Consider the following 19899-nt stretch of genomic DNA (forward strand, 5'->3'; position numbering starts at 1 on the left):
GATGTTAAATTTCTACTAAGAGACTGAGTGATTTTAAACTGGAAAGAAAGGAGAGCGGAGGGAGAGGGAGAAAGAAAAGAATGAACTGATTCTAGAATCCCAGAATAATCACTCTTCGATCTGCTGCTCAGGGACAGAAATTTCTTAACATTCTTACAGTTCAAAATACTTATGTTGTCTGTTTCATGGAGGGCGTATTTAGCAAGAAAACCTAGACAGGGGTCAGTTACTGCACTTACAGCTCATCCTCTTCCTTTTCCAGCATCACCGATAGACAGGCTGAAGGCTCTAGAAATCTAGTTGCCCACACCCTTGATCTAAAAGAAAATTAATCCATATACGTTTTCTCTATTTCCCTGTAAACGCTGTCAGTGCTAATGATGTGAAACATTTCCAGGCATGACTTTCATTTTTAAACTTCAGGTTTAGAGAAGTAGAGGTAGAGGCTTAGAGTTGATGTGTTTTATTAGAAGCCTTCATCATCAAACCAGAGAACATCAGAAAAGTTTCTAGGGGGTTCTTTCTAAACTCTAACCCAGGTCACAAAATCTGGAAGAGCAAAAGAGGCAAGGAAGCCAAACATCTGATAGGGAGACAGTGAATTCCTTCTTTGTGATCCTATGTTCTTTGGGAAAACACTAGTCTGTTTTATAAGCTTTGACACAGGAAGTAATCATCATTGCCTAATCGAGGCAAAAGCAAGGGGTGCTGAAAATTTGCACAGATGCATTGTGTTACAAACCCAAGTTAATGCCTTCATTCCCCATTTATTGATTATATCCCACCTGTCACCAAATGTTGGCGTTTCTGGCTCTGAGATCTGTCTGCTTCTCCCCAACCTTATCTCTACTTTTCTTGACAACTGCAGTCAGGTCCTCAGAGGTTTTCATGTTCTCAGTTTTTAGCTTGAGAGCCTATTCCTTACACTGCTGCTGTCCTTTCTGTTCAAAGAGTGCAAATCATTTCACTCCTGTGATCCTGAATTTTATGTGTGTACTATTTAGCAGTCCTTACTGTTCAAATATACTAAGATATGAACTCAGTCATTTCTGGAATAAGCAAGTCCTATCTTCTTTAGAACAGTCAGCGTTTCCCCCCTTTAATCTGTACAAATGAGTGATTTGTATGTGGAAAGAACAGCAAGAATCAGAACCAGGAATATTTATGCTACAGGTACATAAGTGAGGCGGTATTAAGATAATCAGTAAAAAGTACAGTCATTCAAAAATATTTATAAAAATATCATTTATGAAATGACAAAACCAGTATTCTGCAGGGTGAGAACGGCACATCAGCTTGGTAACAATATTCCAGCACAGCATATAAATGCCATCAGTTATTAGTCTACCCTGGCCAGTACTTTGCATACATCATGCCCAACCTTTACAACAATCCTGTTATGTCCATTTACTGACATCACATTGCTAAATGCAGATCCCTTTGATTCTCAAGCCATGCTCTTTGTTCAGCCACTGCAAGTACAAACCAAATTCTGTTAAAAAAAACTCATCATTGAACTGGTATTTTATCAACCCAATATCATATAATATAAATAGAATCAATCAAGCATTGCTCAAAGCAATGAGCCAGTGGCTAAGAATTGAAAATCAATGGAATTGAGACTTTCTTCTTTAAGGGTAAAAAAAAAAATCAGAAACGTGTGTTCCCAAAAAAAATTATGGATATGTCCAAACTGTGCCATAAATGTTAGATTAAGTTACTTTCAAATTTTTTTATTCTAATAGCCCTTTCTCTATTTTTTTCTTCTAATTAAGTATATATTTTGTAAGTTTTCCATCTGAAATTTTATTACCAGCAATGAAGTACAAAGCAAAAGCAGTAGAGGCATGTCAGTCCAGATAAAATATTGTCACAAGCCATAAAATCATTAGAAACCAATGATGTTGCATGCTTTCTTGATGGCAACACTATCTGAGAGTTAAGTTGACACTGAACACTGAGTCAGCTTGGAAAATGTCCATCAGTGTCAAGGCTACAAAAGAAAATATTAAAACAGGACACCAATTTTTCCCCTTCCCACTGTTTATTTTATAGCTTTTGCATCAGGTAGTCAACTGAAACACTTCAACATCAGAAAGCTGGCAGAATGTTAAGGAAAAGGAGTGATTATCTCTCCAACAGATGTGACAAAATGGTTTCAAGTTGGAAACAGAATTTGCATAAATGAATCAACTGAATGGAGTGGGGGAGGGCAGGGAGAGAGAAGAGAGAAAGTAGTGAGCATCTTCCAACAGGACTGTGAGGAAAAAAAAAGGCACTGTTGAGCTGTGTATTTATAAAATAAAAGTCAAAATACACAATCCATGTTTCCGAAAATTACATTCAACACTGCTTCAGAGATGCTCACATACCTGACTCTCAATAGAAAGCTACAAAAACTGTCTAAAAAATGAGATAGCATCAATGTCTCAACACAGGCTTAACAGTAATGCGTTCTAAAGAGTTCATCACCATCAGGGTCCATTTTATAAATAGTACTGCAAAGGCCACAAAGCTGCATGAAATTACAGGATAAATCTGACTAAATGATCATTCATTTCAATCTCTAAAATTCCTGCTCCAAGAAATCAGAAAGCTCCACTCCAGAGGAGCTGAATTGGCAGTGGATTTGAAACAGGGTTGCTTTTCTCCTCAGAAGGCTGCCTAAAGAGCAGTTTAGTTGGCATCATACAGCAACTTTGCATAGGGTAAACGGATGCAAAAACTAACAGCAACTTCTCTGCTTCCTCTGAAAGTAAACAGCACTAATTTATGAAGAGGCCAACTCAAATCATAAAGGAGAAGCACCTGGGCCTCTTAAAGGCAAACCACATAAAAGGTTACAGGGTGCTTCTCTTAAGGATTCTAGGACCATAGGTGTGTTTGGGAATGACCAATGGGAAAATCCAGTTAGATGATTTACACAGATGTTCTCTATGTAGATTTGAATTTAAATTAAAATGCCAGCTATGCATTTGGGAACCAGCTTTTAGTTAAATTCTCTAGCGCTTTTAGAATTATTTGATTTTATTAAAAAAGAATCATTGTCTACAAACTGTTTTCTAACAATGCAAATACAGTAAGCAAGTCATCTGCAATATCAAAATATTCTTTGTAAATCACTGATGGCACCAACGATTTGAGGAATTTCCAATAGGACACATATTGAGAAAAAGCAACAGATTATAGGCATTAACCAAATTTTAAGATCAGAAAATTATAAAAATCATTAAGTTTAAATTATCCAATTTTCAATAGCTTAAATCCAATCATCAGGAATTCAGAAGCACCCAATATATTTGAAGTTGCACAAATGCATATGGATGATAGGAAAGTAATCCCCATGCAATATCTTAAGTGTTGCTCTCAGATATATTTAAGTGCTACTTTACAGATTAAGCTGGGTAAAATCAAAATATATTTTACTTCCCATTAGATTTTAAAACAATCACAATAATTTATCAACAGTTGCCATTTCACAGCAATTAGAAAACAGGAGTTGATACAAGTTGAACAGAAAGGTATCTTTTCTTCTTTTAGGAAATAAACATATATATATATATGTATATATATTTCACATACACACATAACATTATCTTTAAAATTCCAAGTGGTTAATTTACTTTTGTATTATAAAAAAATTATCTCCCTATGGTCAAAATACTGAAAAAGCGCAAAGGCTGAAAAAAGAAAACCACATTTGCCACTTTAAAAAAATACATTATTGTCTCAGTGGTTCTATTTATTTAATTGATTATAAAGTATTATGACTCCTAGTACTGTACTGGACCTGATGGAATTAAATACACCCCTTTCTCAGTCTCCAGAAAGGATACTCCTAACCCACCCTAAAATATGATAAAATAAATGCCCCTATTCTGAACTGTTAAACTGGGAAATAAACCATGCCCACCTGGAAAAAATATAAGTCATAAAAGTTTATGAATCTGTGGGAGAGACTACACGAATCAGAAAGCAATTCTTTGAATATAAGTTAGGAGCTTTTAGAAGTATATAAACTCTTTTAGGCATCTAGAGTACAGACACAAAGATGATTTCTCCATAAATAATGATTTAGCCAGTGCAATGGTTGGTTGCCCATGGTCTGCATCTGGGATGTCATCTGTTTTTGTAAATAAAGTTTTATTGGAACATAACTGTGCTCATTTGTTTACATAATGTCTATTGCTGCTTTTGTGGTACAATGGCAGGGTTGACTAGCTGTGACAGAGACCGTATGGGCTGCAGAGCCTAAAATATTTACTCTCTGGCCCTTCCACAGAAAGTTTACTGACCTCCTGATCTAGTTCACCAAGTACTGCTCTAGTTACCTAAAAGAGTTAGTGCACCTCAAGAAGATATGAGCATGTGGTGCAAGAATAACTTGCATACTGGGGTTTGTTCATTAGCAGGTAATGTCAAACCACACCTTGAAGTGGTGCTTTATTTTGGGCGAGGAAATAATTTGTATACACTTTCAGGAAACACCTATAGAAGTCAATTTGAAAAAAGGAAAGAAAAAAGCCAAATTTAAAAAAAGCCTGCCAATGTTCTTTTAATATTTTTATATTATTGTGAGGAAAGGGTGCTAAGATGATTGTTCTGTCATTCTTTTAGTTTTTCTTTAGTTTATAAATGTTTCTTTTGTTTATAAATGTTTTCTCATAAGAAGTGTTCCCTCATGCCCTCCCATAACCTTTAAGGCAATCTACCTAAAATGCTTACAGTATGGTGAAGCCTTATTCAGCAATATTTACTTAAACCATAGGTATAGAATAGCTACCATTTCTGAATAGTAATGTAAAATAAAAACAGAAACAGCTTTCAAATTTGAAGAGCAAAGTTTCCCTGACCCTAGTCAGCTAACAAAGCCTATTTCTAACAGTGAACTTCCTGAACTCAAGCAGCTGCTCATGAAGCTTTAAGAGTTCACAGGCATTTCATATTTCAATAGTTGTTGAAAAATGGAAGATAAAACACTGAGAGGATATTTATCAAACACAAATTTATATCAAGATTAACTTTTTCAACCAGCTTACAAGCAGACTTTTCCCTTTCTTTGTTAAAAAATGAATGGTATGAAACTATATGTTAAAGATGTTTCTATAATACCTTACATTTATATAGCGCTTTACAATTTTCAAAGTGCTTTCACATGCCATCTCATTTAATCCTCACAACAGCCCTGTGAGGTAGGTACAGCAGGTATTATTATCCTCATTTCAAGATGAGGAAATTGAGGCAAAGAGAGGTTAAGTGACTTGCCCAAGATCACACAGCTGTAAGTGGTAGAGCTAGGACCTGAAATCAAGTTTTTTGACTCCTTGTCCAGTACTCATTCCACTGTAATTACTGCCTCAAGTTATGAATAATGAACTGTGTATCAAAATTGAAAGCTTACTGAAGTTCATTTCAGTGATGTCTTAACAGTAAAGTTAAATGAGAAATACAAGAACAGTAGGTCTGATGGTTTTACTTGACATAAAATTGGTGCAAAACCACTTTTGTCTAATTACTTGTAATCTTTTGGTCCAAATACATAAAATATGCAATATTTACAGCATTTTCCTTTTTTTGTAAATGCAATGCTTTAAAACACATTATAAAGCACCTTAGTAAAAATAGTCTACAGGTAAAAGTACAGAAGAAGTAGGAAAATCCTACCCACACCACAGCTCACTAATGGAGTCATAATACGGAGTCACCGATATCTCAGTTTACAGCTTTACAAATAACCCATGGAGAAACAAATACTAAACTTACTTTTTTGATATTAATGTGTGAAAATCTTAACTAAAACTTCAGACAATCTCAATATTCTTTGAAGTATCTTCCCAATATTAGATATTGAGGAGGCAGGAATGAGAAATACTGCTTTGATGCTTTATCTTTTTACCATTATTAGTCATGATTTAAATTGATTTTTAACACTAATCACCATTTAAAAAATTAAAACCACCTACATAAATATGGGCAAATCCAACTACAGCAGAAACATTTCTTAGCAAATATGATTAAACATTCCAATAAATTTCATGAGACATGACTCACGAAAACAAAGTACACACTGCCAAACAGTTATTAACACAATTCAGTAGAGGTGTATAACCCAAACCCTCAGTGAAGGCAGAAGAGGCAAATGGACTCATCTTCATTCATGGTTAGTTGAAAAAACGCTTTATCAAAAACAAGAGTATCAGAACCTTTTCTGAAATTGTATTTAGCCTTTTGATTAGACCTGCCATAAGTTCATTTTAGGTGATGTATATTTTCTCCCAGGCAGGAGGTTATAACTTTCACCAACATTTATAGCCAGGAAAAATAAAAATGCCTGAAACTTAGAACACTGACAATGCCAGCCAGTATCTACTTCCTTGACGTTACTGTCTCTTTCCTAATTTGGCTCCATACAAATTGTCATATACACCTACTGTCAGCAATCCAGACTGTGGAGCTGAGAACAAAGGTGAAGACAGGGTCAAATTTTAGTTCAAGAATCCAATAGTCACACCTTATACTCAGTTCGACTTAGGGTAAATCTTTTCATAGAAAAAGTTTTGTGCGAGGATGTAGAGGTCTCCATCTTTTTCTCGAACGGCATGGGCTCTGATGAATTGGAACTGCTCTAGTGCAAATTCATAGAACTCATTCTCCATTTTCCAAATATCAGATTGCTGTAGTTTTGCAATGGTTTGTTTAGTGGGGAGTTTCTTCTCTGTGGTTTTCCTAAGATGAGATTTCTTTCCTACTTACAAAGGGGGAAAAAAAGGAAAGGTAAATAATTCTTGGAGAACACACAAAAGATCAATGCCTCTTTATTTGAAGAGGTGGTTAATATGACACATTAAGAACAGGTAACATAATTGTCTTATATAATTCAGGTAAAAACGGAGCCTTGATCAAACTAGAGCCACGATTCAGTCCTTTAGAATGTTAATCCTTAACCTAGTAAAGACTTAATGAAATGTCAAATAGTCAATGTAAGGATTGGCACACAGTAAAGTGTAGGCTGTCACCTCACACACTATATTCTCAAGTGCTTGGTGCTCTGAGACTAGTTTATTTTTGATAAAATATCTATTGTCAAACTGTATTCTATTTTCTCATAATCTGTATTCTCTAACATTATGTGTTAGAAGCTAGGGCATATGCATCCTCAAGGAAAAGAGTTCCTATGACTGCATCTTATCAAGCAACAGCAAAAAACGAAACAAAACAAAAACACAATTAGCTTATCACTTTCAGACACATGATACGGCTGAGGCTGCTAAAACATGGCTTAGGCATACTTCAGTTCCCCTATCACACCTCTACTTCAAAATGGTAGTAGGCAGGACTTATACACAGGCCTAATGTTTGATATCTGGCATTACTGAATACTATACATTTCTATGGCTGGTTCTGTACTTTGTATCATTCCACTATTTCTACAGTGCCTTCTAATTTTCACCTAATTCACAGTTACTCAATTGAAAATAGTGAGCAGAAACCGACAAGATACCTGCCTTTCTGGAGCTATCTGTTGTGTTTCACTGAAGAAACTTCAAATCACATATTTATAAGTTGCAAACCAAAAAACCAAACCAAAGAAAGCTTTAAAAAGAAACCCTTCCTTTATATACCTGTGCGATAGAGTTCAGTAGCACCCCTGAAAAACCGGGGCAATGCTGCCTCCAATAACATGATAAAATCTTCAAGTTCTTCAGTAACTCCCACCAGAAAATATTCATTAATTAGGTTATACTTGGCTTGATCCATAGCCCACCTGCTTCCCACATTCCTGAAACCAAAGAAAAGGAATTAAAACCTGGTTGTGAAATCTGCTGAGTGTTTCTGGTGCCTTTGACACCATATATTACAGAGAAAATAGATAAACACATGTATATCCAAAGCCTCAATGCCTTTTTATTACCATCCTGTGGGAGGCACACCTGTTTCCAATTTCATTTGCTTCCATTTACAGTTTCTGCTCAACTATGAGTGCTAATTCAGAGTTTACCAGAGGACTCTTAACATGAGCAATTTAGTTTAAGGGCACTTTAAAAATGTATATGGATATAAGAAACATATACCCCTCCCATATGATTTAATGTGTGTTTTAACTTTTTTAAACTACTCTAAATTCTGTTAAGAGCTCTCTAGCAAAGTGTAAACAATCTGTGTTTACTGCTTATTGTGTGAGTTTCGGGTTTTTGTGAGCTGTGTTTTCTGAAATTTCTGAGGAACAGAAAATAGATAATGGCTCTGCTAAGAATCTTTTATTTTTATTTTAATTTACATTGTCAGCTAATGCTATTAACAGAGATTTGATCCAAAATAAACTATACTTTTGGGTTCTTTTTAGCACGAATATTCCTTAATCCAAATTCTAGCTCTGCATTTAAGTAGCAGTATGATCTTGAGCTGGTGGCTTCACCTTTCTCAATTTTGTTTTCTCAAACTATTAAAAAAAACAAAGAGGGGGAGGGGAACAGTGATTAATTGGTTTCTAAGAACCCTCCCAGTTCTGTGAATCTATGAAACATACTAAAGAAATACAATTAACTTCTCCTCAAAAATGCCCAATAGAGCAATAGTCTTTATTGTTCTAAGGCAGGGATTGGCAAACTTTTTATATAAAAGGCCAGAGGATAAATATTTTAGGTTTTGCAGACTACATAGTGATATGGTTTGGATATTTGTTCCCTCTAACTCTCATTCTGAAATGTGATTCCCAGTGTTGGAGGCTGGGCTTGGTGGGAGGTAACTGGATCATGGGAGCAGGTCCCTTGTGAATGGTTTAGCACCATCCCCTTGGTGATAACTGAGTTCTTGGCTCAGTTAGTTCATTAGAGATCTAGTTATTTAAAAGACTGGGGGCCTGGTGTGGTGGCTCACACCTGTAATCCCAGCACTTTGGGAGGCCAAGGTGGGCGGGTCACCTCAGGTTGGGAGTTCAAGACCAGCCCGACCAACATGGAGAAACCCCATCTCTACTAAAAATACAAAATTAGCTGGGCATGGTGGTGCATGCCTATACTCCCAGCTACTCAGGAGGCTGAGGCAGGAGAATTGCTTGAACCCGGGAGGTGGAGGTTTGCGGTGAGCCAAGATCACACCATTGCACTCCAGCCTGGGCGACAAGAGCAAAACTTTGTCTCAAAAAATAATAATAATAATAATAATAATAATAATAATAATAAACAACGACTGGGACCTCCCCCTTCACTCTCTTTCTCCCACTCCTGCCATATGATGTGCCTGCTCCCACTTCACTTTCTGCCATGATTGTAAGCTTCCTGAGGCCTGCATCATAAGCCAAACAGATGTTGGTGCCATGCTTGCACAGCCTGCAGAACCATGAGCCAAGTAAACCTTTTTTCATTATAAATTACCATCTCAGGTATTCCTTCACAGTAATGTAAGAATGGCCTAATAGAGAAAATTGGTACTAAGGAGTTCGGTATTGCTATAAAGATACCTGAAAATGGGAAAGTGGCTTTGGAACTGGGTAATGGGCAGAGGTTGGAAGAATTTGAAGCGCTCAGAAGAAGACAGGAAGAAGAGGGAAACTTTGAAATTTCTTAAGTCGAGACTGGTTTAATGATTGTGACAAAAATGCTGACAGAAATATGGACAGAAGTCCAGGCTGATGAGGTCTCAGAGGGAAATGAAGAAGTTACTGAGAACTGGAGTAAAGGTCACCTGTGTTATGCCTTAGCAAAGAACTTGGCTATGTGGTGTCCAAGTTCTAGAGATCTATGGAAGTTTGAACTTAAAGAGTGATGACTGGTCAGATGCGGTGGCTCACACCTGTAATCCCAGCACTTTGGGAGGCCGAGACAGGCGGATTACCTGAGGTCTGGAGTTCGAGACCAGCCTGGCCAACATAGTGAAACCCCATCTTTACTAAAAATACAAAAATTAGCTGGGCATGGTGGCACACGCCTGTAATCCCAGCTACTCAGGAGGCTGAGGCAGGAGAATTGCTTGAGCCCAGGAGGCGGAGGTTGCAATGAACCGAGATCGTGCCACTGCACTCCAGCCTGGCTGACAGAGTGAGACTGCCTCAAAAAAAAAAAAACAAAAAAACAAAAAAACACACACACACACACAAAAGTGATGACTTAGGACATCTGGCAGAATAAATTTCTAAGCAGCAAAGCATTTAAGATGTGGCCTGGCTGTGTCTAAGAGGCTACAATCAAATGCAAGAGCAAAGGAATGACTTAAAGTTGGAACTTACATTTTAAAGGGAGGCAGAGCATAAACATTTGGAAAATTCACAGCCTGGCCATGTGGTAGAGAAGGAAAGCCCCCTCTTTTTGTTGTTTTTTGTTTTAAAGACAGGGTCTTGCTCTGTTACCCAGGCTGGATCTTGGCTCACTGCAGCCTTAACCTCCCGGACTCACGTGTTCTTCCTACCTTAGCCTCCCAAGTAGCTGGGACTATGGGCATATGCCACCACACCTGGCTAACTTTATGTTTTGTAGAGATGAGGTTGCCCAGGCTAGTCTCAAATTTCTGGGCTCAAGTGATCCTCCCACTTTGGTCTTCCAAAGTGCTGGAATTACAGGCATGAGCAACCACTCCCACTGGAAAGCCTATTTTCCAGGGAATAGGGCAGGGAATAGGGAAGGAATTTAATAACACTGTGGAGCAATCACTTATTAAGGAGGTTAGCATGACTAAAAGGGAGCCAACTGCTAATATCCAAGACAACGGGAAAAAGGCCTCAAAGGCATTTCAGAGATCTTCCAGGCTGCCCCTCCCATCACAGGCCCAGAAGCCTTTGGGGGGAAGAATGATCTAAGGGGGCAGGCCCAGGGTCCTGCTGCCCTGAGAAGCCTTGGGACATTGCTCCCCACATCCCGGCCACTCCAGTTCCAGCCTCGGCTCAAAGGAGTCCAGGTATAGCTTGGGCCACCACTCTGGGGGAGCATAAACTGTAAACATTGGTGGTTTCCAGGTGGTGTTAAGTCTGCAGATGCTCAGAATGCAAGCATGAAGGAGCTTGCATTCCACCTAGATTGCACCTAGATCGCAGGTTCCACCTAGATTTCAGAAGTGGGTTGCACTGCAGCCCTCACCCCACACAAAGACCCAAACAGGGAACTGCCTAGTGGAGCTGTGGGAAGGTGATTATGCCCTCCAGACCCCAGAATGGTTGGCTCACCATCGGCTTGCACGCTTTGCCTGGAAAAACTGCAGGTACACTCAATTCCAACCCATGAGAGCAGCCATGTGGGCTGTACCCTGCAAAGCCATGGGGGCAGGGCTGCTCAAGGCCTTGGGAGCCCAACCCTTGCACCAGGATGCAGGAGATGAAGTCAAGGATTATGTTGGAGCTTTAAGATTTAATGACTGCCCTGCTGGGTTTCAGACTTGTGTGGGGCCTACTGCGCCTTTCTTTTGGCCAATTTCTCCCTTTTGGAAGGGAAATGTTTATCCAATGCCTATACCACCATTGTTACTGGGAATAAATAACTTGTTTTTTATCTCACAGGCTCATAGGTAGAAGGAACTCATCTCCAGATGAGATTTTGGACTTGGGACTTTTGAGTTAATGCTGGAATAAGACTTTGGGACTACTGTGAAGGGATGAATATATTTTGAAATATAAGAAAGACATGAGATTTGGTGAGCCAGGGGCAGAATAATATGGTTTGGATGTTTGTTCCCTCCAAATCTCATGTTGAAATGTGATTCCCAATGCCGGAGGTAGGGCCTGGTGGGAGGTGATTGGCTCGTGGGAGGTGATTGGCTCATGGGAGCAGATCTGTCATGAACAGTTTAGTGCCATCCCCTTGGTGATAACTGAGCTCTCGCTCAGTTCACGTAAGATCTGGTTGTTTGAAAGTCTGGGAACCATACCCCCACCCCTATTGCCCACTTTCTTGCTCCCACCATGTGATATGCCTGTTCCTGCGTCACCTTCTGCCACGAGTGTAAGCTTCCTGAGGCCCTTGTTGGTGCCATGCTTGTACATCCTGCAGAACAGTGAGCCAATTAAACCTCTTTTCTTTATAAATTACCCAGTCTCAGGTAGTACTTTATAGTAATGCAAGAACAGCTAATACACATGGTTTAGGTTACAATTACTCAACTCTGCTGCTGCAGTGTGAAAACAGCCACAAGCAATAAGTAAAAAATGTATGTGGCTGTGTTTCAATAAAACTTTATTTATAAAACAGGTGACACAGCTGGGCACGGTGGCTCATGCCTGTAATCCCAGCACTTTGGGAGGCCGAGGCAGGTGGATCCCTTGAGGTCAGGAGTTCGAGACCAGCCTGGCCAACATGGTGAAACCCCATCTCTACTAAAAATACAAAAATTAGCCAGGGTAGTGCAGGCACCTGTAGTCCCAGCTATTCAGGAGGCTGAGACAGAAGAATTGTGAACCCAGAAGGCGGAGGTTGCAGTGAGCCAAGATTGTGCCCCTGCACTCCAGCTTGGGTGATAGAGTGAGATTCTGTCTCAAAAAAATAAAAAATAAAACAGGTGAAAGGCCAAATTGGGTCTGCAGGATACAACCTGTAGTTTGCCAATCCCTGTTCTAAAGCAATGGTTAAAAATTGAGAAGGCATTCTTTATAGGCTTCCAATTCTTATACTATTATGAGGCTTTGATGTAATCTAATGAGTAGGACCTTAAACTCCACAGCAATCTAATAATATTATCTCAAATAATGAAGACATTCCTTGTATTTCTCATTATGGTTTATGGAAGAAACTTTGAATATGTTCCTTTTTTCTCCTACTTTTCCTATTAAAATGATTGAATAGAACAAATAAATACGTAAAATTATTTTTAAAAACTGAAAACTCAACACATTCTGAGGAAATACAGTTTTTATTAAAGTATCTTTATTTTCCACTTGATATTTACTAGCAAACTAAACCACAGCCATAACCTTGGCTTCTCTTAAAGTCAAAATCAGTTTGACAGTAAAACCAGGTGAATTTTAACCCACTAAGCCTTTTCTTAATTTAACATGAATAGCTAAAACAGTAAGCTTTGGACAAAATAAGATTTATGACCCTCACCCCCACCCCCGGTCTCTAAGAGCTCTGCTGGAATACAGCAAAACATAACACCAAAAATAAGAAATATTAAAAACCAGCATCTCAGAAAACAATGCAAGGATATTAGGATATCACTCTACATGAGGAATCTTTTAAATGCATTTAAAAGTAACTGCAAAACTAGATATTACTGAATTACATGTTATTTTCAGTCTAGTCTTTCACCGATTTCCCTATATCTAGCCCTTGTGAAATGAAACACAGATTATAGAGATAATAAGGATGATAATCAATCTGAGCCAACTTTATCTCCCTACCAGCATTCGGAGCTATGGCCACAGAAGAACGGGATTTGAAGCCAGAGCTTCTCTGGAGCACAGTCTGAGCCACCTTCTGCTACACATTCATCAAAGGTCTAGAACAAAGACAAAGCAGCACGGGTAAGCCATAAATCCAAGTCTCACCTATCAAATATCTAATGTGGTAAATTATTAAATAAATGGGCCAGAGTAGGTGGGATGAGGCACTCTTATTTTTTTGGAGTCATGTAAATTAATCACAGTTGGGCATGGTGGCTCACACCTGTAATCTCAGCACTTTGGGAGGCCGAGGCGGGCGGATCGCGAGGTCAAGAGATCGAGACCATCCTAGTTAACATGGTGAAACCCCGTCTCTACTAAAAATAGAAAAGTTAGCTGGGCGTGGTAGCGCGCGCCTGTAGTCCCAGCTACTCAGGAGGCTGAGGCGGGAGAATTGCTTGAACCCAGGAGGTGGAAGCTGCAGTGAGCCGAGATCGAGCCACTGCACTCCAGCCTGGCGACAGAGCAAGACTCTGTCTCAAAACAAAAACAAAAACAAAACAAAACAAAATCACATACTGCCTTGTAACAGGTAGCTCTTAGGATCTGGTTTAGAATCTTAGGATAGGTTGATCTGTCTGTCTATATCTTTATCTACATAACTTGTTTCATATGCTTTTTAAATGTGTTATGTGTTATGTTCTGTCTTTCCAACTACAGTGAAAACTTCCTGAAGTAGCATTTGTGGATCAAGCAGTAGCATTTGTGTCCTCCAGAGCATATAGAATAGTGCTATATAAACCACCTGCACTATTAATATTTGTAAATGACTACTGAAAAGACTGCACCTTGGGGATTTACATGGGTATTAAAGGCATAGCTCTAGTGGAGGTGAAGACAGAGGAAATAAAATATTTTCATGAGGCATTTGATATTATTTCTGAATTTTTCTAGATGGTCTTAGATTTGCCAGCCTAGGCCATTTTCTAAAAAGTGGTTTTATTATCATTTGTGCCAGATTTTGTAGCTCATAAGAAGAAATAAGAAATAAAACCTTATATATCCATGCATCTACCATATCCCAAACTATAGCTATTTGAATTTGAGCATTTGGTGATATTTTCTCAAAATGAATAAATTATGCCTGTCACTTGAAGGAACAACTGACAGTGTTGATATCCCACGGGTTCTCAGCTGGAAGCTATTCTGACCCTCAGGTGATATTTGGCAATGTTTGAAGACAATTCTCGTTCTCACAGCTGAGGTATGGGGGATGCTACCAGGTAGAAGTAAGAGATGCTGGTAAACATCCTACAATGTATAAGAAGCCCCCCACAACAAAGAATTATCTGGCCCAAAACAACAATAATGTTGAGGTTGAGAAATCCTGTGATAGGCCAATGATAAAAATTAAGCTTTCAAGCAAAAAATAAAATTTTGGAAAACTTGTATCTGCCACCATAAGCTTGCCAGTCTCCCAATACTTAAAGACTTTTCTGATGAGATTAGTGGTGATATTAATGAATATGAGTTTTTAACGCTGTATAACAAAATATGTTAACATTTGAAAAGTCCACATAACTCAGTGAACCAGTATGTTCCAAATGACCAATGTATGATGTTTCAAAATTATGCTTGGTTAAAAGATTCATTCAAAGTGTAAAACATATCAATAGATTTTAATGTAGCAAAGTATAAAAAGTTCACTGCTATGGTTTCAGATTCTACATTGCAACTAACTTTTGAAACTACCACTTGTCAAGTTTTAGTGTTTATTAAAGAATAGCCGCAATTTTTTGAAAAGCTATTAAAATCCTCTCTTTTCCAATTATATATCTGTGTGAAGCTGGATTTCCTCAATTCAACCAAAAGAACATTTTGAACAAATTGAATTCAGGAGCAAATATGAAAATCAGCTGTCTAGCTTCTCAGGGTTCAAAACAAAACAAAACAAAAAAGCAGAAAATGAAAAAAAAAAAAATCGGTTGTCTATAGTAAGCCAGATGATAAAAAGATTTGCAAAAATGTAAACCGATGCCACTCTTTTCATTTTTTTGTCGGAGGAGAAATAGTTATGTGCATTAAAATATAATTTATGTTAACATGATGGCTTTACTATTGTTTTAATATTTTAAAATTTTTTCAGTAAATGGCAAATTTACTGATATTGGTAAATATCAATAGATATAACCCAAAACAAAACAAAACAAAAGCTCTTTGGGCAATCCTTAATAATTTTTAAGAGTATAAAAGGAGTTCCTATATCAAAAAGTTTGAGAACCACTGATTTGATTGATATAGTTATTCAATGCTCATCTTTGGATTACTTAATATCCCTATTTTCCCAGGTACTGGGCAAAGGTTAAGTAAAGTAAAACTCTAGTTCTAAAATGTGCAAATTTGAAATCTCCCAAATCAAAAGCCTTCCATTCTTTACAAGATCAAGTGAAAGCTATCCTAGTGCAGGTGCACATGTATCTAAAATGTGTTTGAAGTGTAACCACGGAGCAGTTCAGATTACTAGAGTACGTCAGTTTAAAACATAATAGTTGCCATAAGTGCTGAACTGAATACTGTTTAATACACCTCAAAATATCACTTGAGGTGCAAATCATCTAGAATTTTATAGAAATAAAGCTATCTACACATTTTTTAGAATAAGTGCCATTGCAAGGTATTTCCAACATAATCATGGCCACCCTTTAACACCCAGTATCTTTCTAAAACCTGTCCAGCTTTAGAAATGTTATATGTATGCAGTCTTATCAACTTTACAGATGAGTTTAATGAAAACTCCTGCTAGTTAAAGATATTGAGGAGTTATTTGCAATAAACACCACTTAACTCATTAGGGTATCAGCATTAGGTTACCAACATGTGTATCACAAGAAACAAGCCAAATTACTAAAAACGTCTAATCACCAATATGTCTCAAGACTGAAAAGGTACATTCTGTCTAGCACAAAACAAAGTAATTTCTTATTTTTATAAATCAATTATTTACAGACAGCCCTGTCCTCGTAAGAAGACAATGCAATAGTATTTTGCTGATGTTATCAACACTACATCTAAATAAGCAGGCATATTAATGTGTATTTTATAATGAAGTTAAAAAATAAAAAACAAAACAAAACCCCAGGCCTTATTATAGTCAGGGTGAAGAACAGATAAAGCTCCAGGATGGCCTATCTACCTAAAACTTTCAAACATGAAAGGGAGATGATGTTAAAATGCTGCCTGGATTTTTTTGTGAATATTGAATATGCAACTTTGGATCACGTTTCACAGAAAAATGTCGAGTGACATGTTGCATTTCTTCTCTTCTTTTCAAAGGATGTAAGATGTATGGGCTCTGGAATTAGAGTGCTTGGTTTTAAATTCCAGCTCTACCATTTACTAGCTGAATGACACCCTGCAAAATACTTAGCCTTTCTGTGCCCCCCAGTTTCCTTTTCTGTAAAATGAGGACAATAACAGCAACCACCCCATAAAATTGTTGTGCAAGCTACCTGAAAAAATACATATAAAATAACTTAAAATACTGCTTGGTATGGTGTACAGTAAATGTGAGCTATTATTACTGTTAATAATTATTATTAGTTATTATTACCCAATCCCCCAAACTACACAGGCTAGGAACCACAAAACCATGCTATCCAGGGCTGACAATGATAAATGATGGATATAGGGGCCTACATGACTGCAATCTTTTCCTTTCCAACACTGATGCTAATATTACTTTGGTCAAAGGAGGGAGACAGATACTAACATTTACTGAGTCAAGAGTTAGTGTAAGTAGGGCTAAAATAAAAAATAAAAAGAAAGCGCACAAGTGAATTTAGAAATAAATATCAATAAATTCTAAAGTAGTAAGTCATAAGAGTTATACTAATAGATTTTATAAAACTTCGCAGAATCTCCACAATAAATATTTCTAGAAGATTAAATAATGCTGAGAGATAGCATTATTTAAGAAAACAGATTTGGTTAGTTATCTGTGTTTGGATCAGTATCTTCTGCCTAAAGCTTTGAGACTAAAGAAACAGCAATTTCTAGAAATCATTAAAAAGGAAAACAAAACAAAAAACTACTGCCCCCGTCATGTGACACAGAGGGTATAACTAACTTAGAAAAAAATACTGTTGGATGTTAATTATCATTAACATACCAAGTATCTGGCATCACTACTGTGTAATAGTTTAGGTTTAAAATGTGCAGAATTCACACATTCAACCATTTGTTAAGCACTTACGGGTAACCTAGGTATGATGCTAAATTCTGAGGAAACGAAGATGAATTAAATATATGCTTCAGGAAATTCACCACATTTTGGAAAAGACATAGGTAAACTGGTAATCCAAATATCACAAAATAAATGCTTAAAAGAGAGCTTTGAATGAAGTGCTTTGGGAGCCCTGAAAGAGATATGACTCACTGCCTGGAGGCATCAGAAAAGACTTTACGGAAGTGGTCATGTTTGAGCTAGATCTTAAAGGTGGATAAAGAGTTTTCCAGAGTAAAGGAAAGGCATTCTCAATATAGGGAATAATACATGTGTAAAAAAGTATGAAGCATTAATAACTTAAGCAATAAGTTCAGAGGATGGTGACATTTCATGTGGCCGAAGCACTGGGTACCTAAAGGAAAATCAGACAGGAGAGCTAGGTCTGAGATCGTGTCCAGTTGTGTCTCCTATGTCTTAATCCATGAGCATGAAGTCCCAGTAAAGGTTTTCCACCAGAGAAGTGACAAATCAGTTTGATTTCTTAGAAATGTAACTCTGGTGATACTCTAGAAAATGCAATGAAATGGAAGACAACCCAAATTTGAGCCTGTTAAGAACTTTGTTGAGCCATTATTCTCTTCTTGCCAGAAAAAAATAGCTGCTTCAGCAAAATAGTGTCCTTAAACTGATGATCACAAATATAAACTGCCATCAATACTTAGAGAACCAAAAAATACACAAAAATATATCATATTAGTGAATAATTACAATAATCGCACAGAAAATTGTTAACAGAACCATAAAGAAAACACGATTCCGCCCTGGAAAAGAAATATTTTTAAAAATCACAAAAAAATGTACATTACAATATATCAGCTATATAATTGTCTTCATTTTGTTTCTTTACATTTTGGGTTCTCTTCAAAATTTCCACAATAAGCAAGTAATAAATTTATAATTAACAACAAATTTTAAAAGCACATTGCTCACTGCAGTTCATAAACAATTATCTTTATAAAAATCTTAAAACTAAAATATTACCTTTTTGTCTCCTTGTTTTCGTCTCCGTAACCCTGGTCTATAATCATCTCCAAATCTCAGAAAGTAATAATAAGAAACTAGCCTCTCAATAGGATCCCTTATGACATTAATGTAAATTGGTTTCTTCTTCACACCAAATCTGAAATACAACAAAATTTCAAAGGTGAAATCAACATTTTCAATCTGTTTAGGAGTGCCCTGAAATTATATGTTTAAGTCTGAAGTACTGGTCCTATAAGGAAAAAAGAACATGAATTAATTTAAATAATTTGTATATGTGGCGATTGGGAACTATTTCATGATTATTCATGTCAGAATAAAGTAAACAAGAAATATGAATTTAAAAATTATGTCTGAAGATAAAGGAGATAAAAATGAATGAAAAATAATTTTAAACTTTACCAGCAAGAATTATATAAAACATTTTATTTCTATGCCTTCATTATACTTTAAGTCCAAGTAGAAAATCCCCTCTCAAATTAGTACCCACATATTACTAGGAAAGAATTTAATATTTATAATTTTTAAACAAACTTATTTTAAAAATTGCTTTATTACATTCCTGAATAAATCATCTGGTGCTACAGAAAGTTTCAAATCTGCATTAACTATGTAGCAATGATTTCTCACTTCTGGCTCATCACACTAGCCAGATTTGATAGTGTTTTTTGAACACCATCAATGGATACAGCATTAGTGAACACAAGTGTGAACATGTCAATCTACCTTCTGTTGCTGATTTTAAAGACAAGATAGAGGTGAAAGACACTAGGTTTTCAGCATTATTTCCTTAGGGAATGATAAAGAGTTGATGGAACACTGAAGACTTTTACTTTAGCAACCCTTGCAGACCCTAGAACTGTACAACTGGCTCCCTGTTTTATTATACTCCCTTGTCCCAGTCTTAAAATGTTACAGCTATCTTGATCCTTACTTTTCCATTATTCTTCATTTAATAAAATTTCAAAGTCATTTTGATTGTTTTGTAAGCTTTCTCGCAGATGTGACCTGTCTTCATCATTCTTTCTCTTTACCACTTCCCTTTTTCTCAGTGCTTGCTTAGATTACTGCAAGAATATAGTTTTCTAACATTCAATTTCTCTCCCTTTCAATCTATCTTCCATACCAATTCTCAAAGGATGTTCCTAAACATCATTTGTTAAATCACTCTTCTTAGGAATCTGAAATAACTCTACTGATTTATCGCTATGAAACCCAAACTCCTTTGCTGGTTGTCTTAGGATTCTTTTACCTTATGTCTTAGGTACCAGCTTATTGATCTAACTTTTTCTTTAACTCTCCTCAAACAAGAAACCATTTATCTGTTATA

At 37.0% G+C, this 19899-nt stretch overlaps 1 protein-coding gene across 3 annotated transcripts in view; it reads right to left on the minus strand.

Annotated features, from left to right (window-relative positions):
- Positions 1–1228: 1228 nt before the first annotated feature.
- Positions 1229–19899, minus strand: part of HS2ST1 (heparan sulfate 2-O-sulfotransferase 1) — a 197809-nt gene continuing 179138 nt past the window's right edge. The window contains exons 4-7 of one of the 3 annotated variants that reach the window (XM_524759.8): positions 18570–18708; positions 13322–13419; positions 7623–7780; positions 1229–6745 (exon numbers count right to left, since the gene is read on the minus strand). In XM_524759.8, coding sequence (XP_524759.2) covers positions 6519–6745; positions 7623–7780; positions 13322–13419; positions 18570–18708 — 622 coding nt within the window. In that variant the 3' untranslated portion in view covers positions 1229–6518. Of the gene's footprint in view, positions 6749–7622; positions 7781–13321; positions 13420–18569; positions 18709–19899 lie in introns of all 3 variants that reach the window. The other 2 variants (XM_009424641.5, XM_054684694.2) reach the window with 2 other exon arrangements.

The sequence above is a fragment of the Pan troglodytes genome, chromosome 1 (assembly GCF_028858775.2).
Source record: "Pan troglodytes isolate AG18354 chromosome 1, NHGRI_mPanTro3-v2.0_pri, whole genome shotgun sequence".
NCBI classification, from domain to species: Eukaryota; Metazoa; Chordata; class Mammalia; order Primates; family Hominidae; genus Pan; species Pan troglodytes.